This window comes from Martes martes (assembly GCF_963455335.1).
Source record: "Martes martes genome assembly, chromosome: 11".
Classification (NCBI taxonomy): Eukaryota; Metazoa; Chordata; class Mammalia; order Carnivora; family Mustelidae; genus Martes; species Martes martes.
Genome location: NC_137899.1, coordinates 97,361,156 through 97,375,052, shown reverse-complemented (window position 1 = coordinate 97,375,052; position 13,897 = coordinate 97,361,156). Strand labels below are relative to the sequence as shown.

General features: G+C 37.6%; 1 protein-coding gene across 1 annotated transcript in view; it reads right to left on the bottom strand.

Moving 5' to 3' along the window:
* The window catches only part of LOC308352111 (uncharacterized protein), a gene marked incomplete at both ends in the record, with an annotated part of 28,124 nt that extends 19,308 nt beyond the window's left edge, over positions 1-8,816 (bottom strand). Inside the window, one exon of the mRNA XM_080818168.1 lies at positions 7,894-8,816. Coding sequence (XP_080674294.1) covers positions 7,894-8,816 — 923 coding nt within the window. The remainder of the gene's footprint in view (positions 1-7,893) is intronic.
* Positions 8,817-13,897: the final 5,081 nt, after the last annotated feature.

The window sequence follows — 13,897 nt, the reverse complement described above, 5'->3', positions numbered from 1 at the left end:
AAGACCTCCTTCCTGGGCAGCATATAAAAGGAGCCCCCCGTGTTCTCCCTTCCCTGGTGGAAGATATTTCTAAGATGTGGTACGATCAGATAGTGCAGCCCGGGAAGAAATGATAGTTCAAGGAAAATTGTGTAAGACCTCTGGCTTCAACTTCTTCAATAGTAGAAAGAGGCAAATGGACTAGATGGTACTTATGCCCCTTTCGGTTTGATACCATGAGTCACAGACCTCTAATTCCACCTGCCTCTTCCCATAGGTGAGACTGAGGAGGGCTTGTGACAGCGTAGTGGTAATACTGGTATGACTGAGATCCCCAGCATAGTGGGAGAAAGGGGTCTCACAAAAGTGGCTGCTTCTTCTTCTCTTTAAACCTGATGATTTCTGCCATCCTTCTGCCTTGCTCTTCTGTTACTCATCAACCAGTTTCTCTATAATGATTTATACAAAGGGAGATGCTATTTCTGGTATATCTTTTAAACTCGGCTTGAATGTACAGGAAAACTCACAGAGATGAGCAAATGAGTCACCTACTCCGTGAAGTGGGTTTGGTGGATGATGAGTCCCAGGTATCCTTTCTACCTTGACCAAGAGGACAGTACTCAGGGCTGCTCAGGAGGTGGCTAGGTGGGAGGGCTATATACTCTGATCACCTAAAAACAACCCATTCCCCAGAGGCATACCTGTGGCATCCAGGGAACACATTACAAAGTGTCTTCCCACCATTCTACGGCTTCCCTACAGAGCAGTGTAAAACCTGTGCAGAGTTCTCCAGCTCTGTTACCCACGTGTATGCATCTGTGTACATTTGCTTATGCAGAAAAATGAGAACTCAGGAAGAATGGCATGAGTGATCCTACTCAGGAGAACATTGGCATGAAAATGTAACAGACACGAGTCATATTTGATGGCTTATGTCACATAGTACAAGCCTCAAATATTCAGACTTCTTATGGACTTGATTTTCAAGTGTGCCTGCTTCAATGTCCCCTCTTGGAATGGTTTAAATGTTATGATATATGGGTGCCCCCCATGGGGCTTGTTAAGGCAGCACCTCAAAGGACTATATCCTCCCTAGGGAGTGAATAATCTCTGTCTGCTGAAAAGTGTTACTGTAAAGGGAATTATCAAAAATTTCCATTGTAAATATTTATTTCTACATGGAAACTCAGAGATTGAATCCTATTCCCTCAGTACTTTCCTGTCTTCCTTTGGTTGTAAGCCACCCCCTAAATTGTCCATTTTTTTAAAAGATTTCTTTTTCCATCCTGCACTTACAGAGGTAATTGTAATGCTTCTGTTCTAAGCCATCAGGTGTTAGACTGAATTTAAATGGTGGATGGCTTTGCCCGGCTCCACAAATCTGGAGAAAAACACATAACCCTGATGACTCAGGCCACTTTAAATTCATGACTGTTCACATCAGTTTGGCCTTGATGCCACCAGAACTCATCCTGTTTCCCTAGTCTTCTCTCCAAGACGATTTTTCCCCATATTTTCTCTCTTTAAACCTCCCATGAGTCTGCCCACCCACAGTCCCAGCTACTGAGAGTCACTGGGAACACAGAAGTTATCAGATAATAGTTCACAATCTTAACAAAAACACTGACCAGGGTCCTGGATCTGCATTCATTCCCAACTCCTCTGCTGTTACTGTGAAGTCACTGCTTTTGACCCTCATGAAGGACAACCCACCACTTACACTATGAGTCCCATCCCTCCAGCCTACTCAAGAACTTCTCTCCAGCAATTTGTCTCAAATGTCTTTGCTCCTATTCCCTTGAACACATCCAGTCAGCATGTGAAACTCTTTTTCTCAAAGACACTAATTATCTTGACTTTGTTTAAACCCAATGACCAGTGCTCCGTGCTTATCCGACTTGACCTGCCAGCACCATATAACTCAGCCAACAGTGCTCTCTCTTTGAAGCATTCCTTTCCCTCCACTCTTGTGATGTTCTGCCCCCCCTGTGGTCCTTCTACCTTCTTGACTGCTCCTTTTCTGTCTCCTTGGTGGGTTTTTCCTCATTTCCCCGACCTATGAAGACTGGCATTTTTCAAGGTTTGTTCTTTGTATCTATTTTCTGTCCACTTTCTATGGAACCTCATCAGTCCCAAGGATTTCACTACATTTCTCATGCTGATAACACTTCAGTTAGTATGTCCCACCAGGCCTCTTCCCAAATGCAGTGTTCCAGACCGAATGTTAGCCTAGTGCACATCAGTGTGAATCAGCAGTGCCCACTGATCTCCTATCTCAAAAGAGTAAATTCAACATCTTCAAATCCACTTAGAAGACCCCAATTATAAGCTTCCTCTCATGCCTTCCCTCTGTTGCTTTTGAGAGAGTGCCTGCTTTATATGGAGACCGTTCCGCAGTATACATTAAGAAATGCACTTCTATACCCCTATATCTTCTATTCTTTCTCTCTTCCCTTCTTCTAGCTGTCTTTTGTGATTACTATAACTTTGTGTAATTTTTTACTGCTAATTAAAGTGTTAATTCAAAGTGTTAATTATATTCTCCAATGTTGATAAAATTTAGTCTTAATTCCACCATTTGGATGAGAGTGTAATAGTACAGGATCTAAGACCTACCTAGACTCTACGCCCAAAACATCAACATTTATTTTTTAATTTTTTAAAAGATTTATTTATTTACTCTAGAGAGAGTGAGCAAGTGTGGGAAGGGGCAGAGGGAGCTGGAGAGAAGCAGACTCCCAAATTGCAGCTCAGTGGGGGGGGGTTTGACATGAGGGGCTACATGCAGGGCTCAATCCCAGGACTCTGAAATCATGACCTAGCCAAACTCTAGAGCCACCTGCTCTTAACCCACTGAACCACCCAGGTGCACTCAACCCCACATCAACATTTGTACACTAACTGCTATTTTTTCCCCCATATATCTTACAGTGTTTTGTTCTTCTGTTCTTTCCTTCATTACTGGCCTCTTTTTGTTAAATATTTTGTAGTGCACTATTTAATTCTCTTGTTTCTTTAATTCTCTTGTCATTTCTTTATATATATATATATACACACACACACAAACACTATATATATGTGTGTGTGTGTGTATATATATATATATATATATATATATATAGTGGATACCCCTAGTATCTTAGTGGATACCCCTAGGGATTATGATTGCCATTTTAATTTATAATAATATGATTTAGGTTAATATCAACTTAATTTTAATAGTTTACCAATTCTTTGCTCTTTTACTGCTTCAACCTTATTTTCTCCCTCCAGAGACTGCAGAGATGCATTTGTGTAGCTGTTGGTTTTCGAGGATACTGCAAAGCTGGGGAGTTTGTGATGGAAACACAGCAAGTTGAACCATCCCAAAGTTCATGGTTCTTAACAAGATCAGCAGTTCTTACATGTACATTCCCCAGATTATTGTCTTCCCTGCATCCCCCACCCCGAGTTCTGAAAGAGCCGATTTCTACAAATTTGTCATTGTACTTCTTTCTTTATGGAGCAGAGGACTTTGGTGATCTTTACTACATTATTTCTATTGAACGGTGCCTATAATTTTTTGAAGAAAAAGCATATTTCCTGTCTCCACAGATAACATACAGCTACTCTTCACATCATATAAGCTTAGAAAATGTAAAGAAACTTTTCTAGCTCTTCACATATCTAACTCTTGTATGTTTAGAAACCTTATAACTAGGTTTCTGACGACTTCTCCAAACTTTATTGCGCTTGGTGTTTAAAACATGAAGTTAGGGAAGAGTTAGCATGGATGGGATTCCTTTTTTCTCTTTTGAATTCAATCTGTTAATCATCAACATGGTTTGGTGACTGAAGAATATATATATCTGCATCTATATAGAGATACAGATATAAAAATAGATATATATCAAAATACATCCATGCTGCCCATAATGGTATTTACTTTCATATGACTTTAATTTTTAAGGTAAATTTTGCTTATATGATTCTTTTAGAGCATCTCAGAGAAGTGCAATGCTGGGCAAATTTATAAATAGTCTTGTTGTGCTCATTGTGCTTTCTTTTTTTTTTTTTTTTAAAGATTTTATTTATTTATTTGACAGACAGAGATCACAAATAGGCAGAGAGGCAGGCAGAGAGAGAGGAGGAAGCAGGCTCCCTGCTGAGCAGAGAGCCCGATGCTGCGGGGCTCGATCCCAGGACCCTGGGATCATGACCTGAGCTGAAGGCAGAGGCTTTAACCCACTGAGCCACCCAGGCGCCCCTCATTGTGCTTTCATAAAATGAACATTAACTTGAAAATATCTAAGATATTAGTTTTGTGTAATGATACTAGAGATGTTATTTCTTTCCAAAAGACCTCAATAAAAGACTTTCACAATTACGAAAAAAAAATGTTGTTCCAAACTTAAAATAAACTCTTTGTCATGGTGAAGTATCTTCCAGTAGCTGCTTAAATGGTATCTTCGGTAACTGATTTGTACCAAACAATGCTTAGCTGTCTGCTAATTAATATTCATTTGGCTATTTCACTTCTTTTTTAGTTTGCTAGGGCTGCCATAACAAAATACCACAGTATGGGATGCATAAACAATAGAAGTTTATTTTCTCACAGTCCCGAGGGTTAGTAGTCAGTCTGAGATTTCGGTGTGGACCATGTTGGTTCCTTCCAAAGTCTGTCTTCTTGTAGATGGCTACTGTTTCCTTGAGTCTTCACATATTTATGTCTGTGTCCTAATCTCTTTTTATAAGGACACCAGCGTATTGGTTAGAGCTACTCTAAATACCTCATGTTGATATAATTACCTCTAAAAAACCCCATCTTCAAAAAGTCCCCCTTTGAGGTATTACAGGACCATGATTTCAACATATAAATTTGAGTGAACACAATTCAGTCCAATCCAGCTAATTACTCGCTTTTCAGACAATGAAAACTTATCACACGGTATCTATGATTAACAACCACAAATCAACTTCCTTAACATTTACTTCTCAAGTTCATGACTTGATATTTCAGAATCATATCTTTTGGAATATGGTTCAGGATTATATTGCCCCAGTTCTTACTTGCCAATAAATAGAGACTTCAGTACTAAAAACAAAACTGTGAACTGGAGCAGTTTGCCATTTGGGTGAATTACATATAAATGCCTCTTCAAACTGGCAAAATCATTTTCATGCTGCTTTAACCATTAATGAGATCGATTTCTCACAAAATTTTTATTTGATAATATTTAATGATTTGTTGAGCAAGGTGAAGTTGCTAAGATAACTGGAAATGAATTAGGTTTTAGATGAGGGTGTTTAGGAAGTAAACACCAACAGTACAGGGTTGTGCTCCTTGAGGAAAAGAGATATACAAAATGAGCCCACACTCACAAAGGCTTTCTTCCAGAAGATATTCCCAAACAGTGGCTGTAAAAATAGAGTCCAAGCAGAAAGGGGCAGTCTTGCTGGGTGCAAGCAACAGAAACTGGAGTTACAGAAAAATAAGAGAACTGGGAATTGAGTTGGCCTAGATATGTGGAAGAGGAGGGAACTCTGTGAGAGGAGCTGGGAATTTTCTTAGGCATTTCTTAATCCTAAGTACATGGATGCTGAAACCTAACAGAGAACAATGGCTGAAGTGCCAAAAGATGAGGAGAACCGAGAGGAGCTGAAGGGAGCTGAATAGAAACTTCAGAAGTTGCAAAATGTTCAGGGGATTTTAGAGTACAATCTAGCCAGGATGGAGACCTCATCATAAAAACCTTGGTGTAGGCACAGAAATGATGCCTGGGCAGTAGGGGTAAAACTGAAATTGGTTAGTTTTAGCCAACTTAAAATAGAACCCCAAGAGAAACAAGGTGGTCCTCAACAAATTCACTGCTTATTCAGGGAAAAACAAAACACATCAATAATCTTTATAGGGCTCTGACATAATTTATAGCTTCTAAAATGAATCATTTAACGCAAGGAAAAGTTATCAATAATCAAGAAGTAAAATAGTCAACAGTAGAGATACCAGATATAACAGATACTAAAGTTACAAATAAAAACTCAAATAACTATAATTTGTCAAAGGAAAGGAAAATAAAAATATAAAGAATAAAAAATGTAATATTTCAGTGAAGTATTAGAATCTACAGAAAGAATAAAATATTCATTCTGAAACAGTAATATATAATAAATTGAAAAAACACTGGATGAATTTAACAGATGATTGTCTCCAATGGAGAGCAGGACCAAGATCTCATATTAAGATGGACAGAAAACTATCAAATAAAAACATAAAAAGAAAAATAATGGAAAAATGAAGTTGAATCTGAAAGATTTTTTGAAAGAGTGTGGTAAAAAAATTCTAACATATTCTCAAGAGGAAAGAAAAATATAATGGGGAGAAAAGCAAATTTTGAAGAAATTATTTCTGAGCTTTCCCAGTCATGATGAAGTATGCTCCCATGAATGCAGAAATCTCAGCAAATCACAACCAGGATAAATTGATATAAAAGATACCTGGAAATACTGCAGTAACATTTTTGAAAACCAAAGATAAACTAAATATTCTTAATATTTAGAGAAAAAAAATTATACCCATTATGATCAGGGAGCATTCCTGCAGCTAGAAAGAGGGATTTCTTTAGGATTTCTTGCAGTGTAGACCTACTGGTAATAAAGACTCAAATTCATTTGTTTGCTTGTTGGTTTTATTTTTGTTTTTGTGTGGGAATGTGTTTATTTCATTTGGGTTTTGGAAGGGTACTCTTTTGTATATAAAATTTTTGAGTGACCTCGGTTTTTCAGTGCTTTAAAGGTATTCTCCCGCTGTCCTCTGACTTCTGTAGATTCCACTGGGAAGTTAGCTTTTCAATTAACTGCTTATTACTGTATTCCCGATGGTAATGGAGGAAGGGTCCAGTTTCATGAAGGAGTCTTTATTCTAATTTCCTGCCTTCCAGAAGGGAAAGCTGTATCTCTCATGGGCCTATTGCAGTCATTGCAACCTGGAGTCCTAGGGATTCAAAGTGACCTGAAAGCCAGGTGCTGGTTTACAGTCTCACCACTCAGTTGGTGATTATGCCTTATCTTTGTCCTTTGAGAATTTTATTTATGCTCTTGCAAGCCCAGCTGTGTACTTAAAAATTATGGTTTTTAAAATATTTTATCCAGTGTTTTTAAGTGCTTTATAGTCTGTTCTCATTTGCTAGGAAGTTTTCTCCAAGTGTTGGTCACTTCCCATTGGAGACAAATGACCCAACCATTCTGCTCTCTTCTCCTCCACGTATCACCACCTCCATTCCCCAAGCAGAGAAAACAAATAACAGAGAAAGCTCCAATGTCCATATATTTACTAGCCAGACTTCCTTTGGGGTTTTTTGTTATTGGTAGCAGCATCACAGTTACATTTTTCATTCTCTTTCCCTTGAAGCCATGGCTCATGCTCTTCCCTACTTGTTGATTTTGCCTAAGAAAATATTGCTATCATAGGAATTTATACAGGAATTTCATTTTAAAAGTAGACTTATTTTTGAAGGAGATGACAACTGCTGAATTTCAAATATTGAAATTATCATGTTATCAACCTCTCCCAATTGCTGTATCTTAAACGTTCTGACAATACCTTGCTTTATTTTATAAAATGTTGTCTACTAGCCCTGATTACAGAAAAATATACAAACTTATTTCCTCTTATTCAGAATATTTCATATAATTTTTAAAAGTGTGTCTACAGTGCAGCTAGCAGGAAGTTATTTTCATTTTCTTGTATAACATTGACTTTCAATGCCAGAGGGAGGAAAGTAGAATGATCTTTTGGGGAGAGAGTGGTAGGAAAATCTGAAGATGAAAAGGATGCCCTAGAGCACCCTTATGAATCCTGGTAAATATTGGATGAGATGATTTCTCAGGCCCATTTAAACTCGGTTATTTTATTCTACAGGTTTTCATGATGTTCTCTCTTTTTCAAGCATCCTCTTCAGAGCAGTTTTGACTTCTTTGTTCCTCAGACTATAGATCAGGGGGTTGAGCATGGGATTAAAGAGGCTGTGAAAGAGGAGGAGGTATTTCTTCTGCTCCTGGGGGTTCCCATATCTGGGCCCAACATACATTATAATGGCTGTGCCATAGAAGAGTCCAACCACACAGAGATGGGATGAGCAGGTGGAGAAGGCTTTCTGGCGTCCCTCCCCTGACTGAATCTTTAGGATGGCACATAGAATATGCATGTAAGACACCACAATTGAGGAGAATGGTCCCAGCAGCACAGATACTGCTCCAGCTAAAACCGCAATTTCATTAATGTGAGTATCTGCGCAGGCAAGCTTGAGGACAGCTATAATTTCACAGAAAAAGTGGTTAACGTTCCGGGGTCCACAGAAGGGCAATGGTATGAGTAACACTAGATGTACTACAGCCAGGAGGACTCCTAAAATCCAGGAAGTCAATGTCAGGGTGATGCAGACCCTCCAGCTCATGATGGCAGAATACCGGAGGGGGTGGCAGATGGCCACGTACGGATCATAGGACATCACCACCAGGAGAAGACATTCAGTATGAGCAAAAGTCAAGAAAAGAAAAGTCTGTGTCAAGCAGCCAGCAAAGGAGATGGGCTTGTCTGGCTTCAAGAGGTTCACCAGCATCTGGGGCACGGTGTTGCAGGCATAGGCTATGTCGACGATGGCCAGGTGGGAGAGGAAGTAGTACATGGGGGTGTGCAGTCTGGAGTCCAGCGAGATGAGCCCCAGGATGACCCCATTCCCCAGCAGGGTGAAGACAAAGAAGAGAGAGAAGAGCCCAAAGAGAACCATCTGAATCCCTGGGCTGAGGGGAAATCCCAGTAGGATGAACTCTGTGACAGAGGTCTGATTTCCCCCCATTTCCCTGTGAAAGAGATAACAGAGCTCACCAAGTCTGAATGCCTGAGGGAAGTGTTTAAACAGGATGGGCCTCTGTGTGTCATCATTTATTTCCTAAGAAAACATCTTCAATGAGATGTTTGTCCTGTTTGTCACTTACTAAGTGAAAAGGATACATTCCAAATGACACAGAAGGAAATTTTTTCCACAGCAATAAGCTAAATCCTAGCATTCTATTACAGTCTTCAGTAAATCTTATGTTTATTGACCAACTTTCACCATAGTACAAAATGTTAATAATACTTAAATTGCCTTCATAAGACTGGGTACTTCCCTCAGTTTGTAATGATTCTATCACAGGATGGCTCATGTGTGTTCACATATGAGGATGGGAAGAAGCGAAGGTACATGCCAGTGATTCTTTCATTAGGTTTTCCCATGAATTTGTGCTTTCAATATATTAATTATTTTTTAGCCTTGAGATCTTTACTGAGAGCATAATCTTGAACGAAATAAGAGAATGGCAGGCTGTTTGCCACGACTTTGGCTAGATTTCAAATGGAGACCTTTATCTTTTGATTTTGTACCTACAGATATTCCTTTCTGATTGTGTTCTCTCATCATCAGGATGTTACCTCTGTCACCCCTCTTATACTCTATGTTACATTTAAATTCTATATCTATCTACCTGCCTACCTACCTATCTAGTTTTTCCCAAATATTTTGCCACATCCCATAGTAAGAAATATCTACTACGTACATACATGCATTAGTGTATACACACACACACACACACACACACACACATACATATCCTTGTGTCCTTATTAGGTGAAATGTATTTTCTATATTATTTTATTCTACTTAATTAGCAAAAATGTTGGTTGAATGATTTCAGGGTGGATCATAGCCTGGGACCTAACAAGTACTGGTCCCTATTCAAGATTAGAGCAAGAGCCCTGACTATGGAGTCATAGTCATAGGATCATTAGCATATTTTATAGTTTAACACTACATAAAAGATTATTATTATTTATCATGAATCTTTAGGTTTTTGTGGCTTATTAAATTTTAAAAGAATCTTTCCATAACAGAGTAGGTACTCTGAAGTTTGAATCATTGTAACTTTTAAGCCATTGTTTCTATTTTGTCTAACTCTATATCTTTCTTCAGTCCAGAATTCATCTGAATTTCACTAAAATAAGAATCCTAGAAGAATTCATAATTGAGTTCCTATCTATCAGTTTCCCATTCAACTTTTCTATTAATATTTGAAAGATTTCATAAATAAAAGCAATTAACATTTTGCCTTGCTTCAAAGACAGAATCAGAATTCATAGTAGAAATTATTGAAGGATGATTTTATCTTAGTTCAAAAAATAGCTGTAACAATTGGAATCACCTCCTTGAAAACTAGCTGTTTTATTGGAGGTGGGCTTTAGTCAGTGAATGTTTTAAATCAGAAATTGACCAACCATCTATTCAAGATAACATTCCTGTGTTGAACCAGAAGAATGCTAAGGTCCCTTCCAACGATAGGATTCACTGGCCCTAAATGTATAGAAAAGTGTTAGTCTTCAGTTCAACTTTCTTGCGCTAACTAGAGCCAATGAAGATCACAAAGCTATTTCTAAGATTTCATACGATGAAGACACACAATAAGCCCAAGTAGAAGGACCAATGATTACCTCATCTTCCTCCTACCTGCAAATACCTAAAAGACAAAATCTAAAATCCACAGATATTTACTGAACATAGTCTATGTCCTGCTTCATGTCATATAAGGCAGTTCATGTCTGCTGGTGTATATTACCAGCTGGCTGGAATGACAGCACTGTTAAAAGGATTTGCAAAGATGGTAATTCTTATATTTAAATAAATCACCACAAGAAATTTCATATTTTAAAAATAAAACCTTCAGGACACTCCTCTTCTGTAACAAATTCCCTTTTGGTCAATCAAGTCCATTATTTCATGAAAACACCATTAAATTTCATGAGGCAATGGAAAGGGTTTCAAGCAAATCTCTCAAACAGCTGTTATAATTTAAACAAGAAACTCAGCAATAAATTCAGGAGAGTAAATGACACATAGTAAGTGTATCTAAAAGAGATGATAACTTTTGAATTATCCTATTAGCTAAGTCTACAAATAGCAGAAATTTGGCACTGACAGACACTAGCAATTACATTTTGTATTGCGATTTTTCATTATAGCCTGTCTGATGTTGTACAGAGAACAAAGGCTAGATAATCAACGTATCTCAGATTTTCAGCTAAAAATGAGGAGATAAACTGGGTAGAAATTGGGTGAAGCACAAGTGTGCCAATAAAGTAAACAGGATCTGTACGTTAGTGTTGAAATTATTTTCTTCCAACCATCTCTTGGAAGAAAAATTTCTCAACAGAGGCAATGGGTTTTCTTTCAGAAGAGAGGATTTCATTCTCTGCTCAGTACACCCACCTCTCAAGATGTTTTTGAGTGTTTGGTGTAAGGGGAGAGATGAAGACCCACCCTGCACACTGCCAACTACTGCTCCTGGAGAAGAGGGGCTGTCACTGCACTTACCTCTGGTTTTCTTACAGGGACATTCATGACGAGATGCTGCTGCTGCTGCTTTCTTCACTCACTGTGGGGTCCACCATGATCCTAAATGTAAGGAGTATGAGGATGTCTCCCAGGCTCCTTCGTATATCACAATTAACACAATCTTGGATTTCAGTTTCAAAAACGTCAACGTCCCCCCAGCCCCATGCACCCCCCCCCCCGCAAATAGATTATGTGGTATTTAGGGCAGATGAAACTCATATATTTTTCCCATGCTCTCTGGTGTTGTCTAAACTTTATACTACATCTGACCCAACTAACCATGCATCTTATTTTTTTCATCAGGTCACCACAAGGAATACAATTTATAAAGTAAGACCAGGTAGCAGGACCTATAGTAGCTATGGGGAACATGGTGAAGAGTCAGCAAATGGATAAAGTATCCCAATGGGACTTGTTAAATCCTGTTTTGTAGAATTTAACTAGAGTACAGAAAGGGAAGGAATATTCTCAGCAGCAAACAGTCTCTATTTTTTAATTTCTAGAGATTCTGAGCTCAAGTGGGTGGGAAGACCAAGCCTCCGTAGGTCTGTAACTACGACATTTTCTCTTCTTCCTAAAATGGAAATTAACTCCATTTTAAAGCTCCACCGTATAATATTAGGGAATACAACAGAGTCAATTTCATGGTGACTTTGTGACTTAAATTTCTTTTGTTCTTTTATTCAAATCTATCTTATACTCAAATATAAAAGAAGTTGAATTTCCCAAGTTAAAGTTATTTTAGTGTACGTGCCAATCAAGAAAATTATGGATAGACCAGTTATTTTTTTTACCCTGAGAGCACTGACCTGCAGTAGATCTGAAATGGGTTTTTCTCCAACACACTTGTTCAAGGAGAGGCCTATTGGTAACTGGCATCCAGATTTGTACTCTGACATGCTGGAAAGATGCTACTCTCCCATACTGATAATGTCCAAGGGCCTTTGATGCCTAGAGAGAAACAGTCACCATTACCTGTATGTTTTTCACGGTCCAATTTATTAAACATATAAATTTACCATATTTCTTCATTTTCTAATTCTACTAGCATTTAAAGCTCCTATTTTTCTCAAAAAATTTTTTTGCTAATATTTTATTTTATCTGAAAAATATCTTCTGTTTGATATTGAAAATGCTGTGTTTGCTTTACTAATTATTTAAGATTTTTGTATTTATTTTACCTTTTGAGATTTATTTAGTAAGTTACTTTTCTTCTCCCATCCTTTACTAGTTTTGTCATCCATGTTGTGTTTGACTCATAAAATAACTGGGTAGTTGTCCCTCTTCTTCCGTTCTCAAAAAGGTTTTACATGATAGGAAAATTAGCCATTTCTTGAAGATTGGAAAAATTTGCCTTTAAAACTGTTTGACTTAGTGTTCCCTGATTGTAGGATAATTTTGGTCATTGATTCAATTTTCTTGAATATTTATTATTCAGATTTTCTATTTCTACATAAGGAAGTTTTAGTAACATTTCTAACTTTAAAATTTATCAAAACAAATTTTTTTCATAGAATTCTGTTTTTAGTCTCTACTTTTTTGGTTTGATAATGTATTATACTTAGCATTTTATATATAGATCTTTTCTCTTTCTTTCCCTCATAAATCTTATTTATTTTATTGGTATTCTTAACAAGAACTAGGTTTATATTTTAATGATCTTCAAAATTCTTTATTTTCATCAGTAAGGTTTGCTCTTACATAAACTCCTATGTTTATTTTAATTCTCTTTTTTAAAAGATATTATTTATTTATTTGAGAGTGAGTGAGAGAGAGAGAGAGAACATGGGGGGGTGGTCAGAGGGAGAAGCAGACTCCCCACTGAGTGAGAAGCCCAACGTGGGGCTCAATTCCTGGGACTCCAGGATCACGACCTGAGCTGAAGGCAGATACTTAAGTGACTGACCCACCCAGATGCCCCTTTTAATTTTAATTCTTGATCATCTTCCTGAGTTGACTATTGAACTTACTTTTTGTGTCCTATTTTTTTTTAATAAATGTAAACTGAGATATAAATTTGCTTTTTTCTACCATTTTAGCCATCCATCTCAAGTGTGGTATTCGGAACTTTTATCATTATTAACTTCATTTTTTAAAAGATTTTATTTATTTATTTGACAGACAGAAATCAAAAGTAGGCAGAGAGGCAGGCAGAGAGAGAGAGGGGGAAGCACGCTCCCCACTGAGCAGAGAGCCCGATGTGGGGCTCGATCCCAGGACCCTGGGATCATGACCTGAGCCGAAGGCAGAGGTTTTAACCCACTGAGCCACCCAGGCGCCCCTATTAACTTCATTTTTAAAATACACATGATGCTGAAGTACATTTTTAGGTTTCCAAATATTTATATTACCTTTTATTATTAATTTAAAATATATTATCACCATGGTAAAATAATGAATCCTTGTAATATTTTTCTTTGAAATTGGAGAGGTTTTGTTGCTTTGTATATATTCAAATTTTGCAATTTTTATATTATTTGAACGTAATGTATGTTCTCTATTGCTTTTTGTAA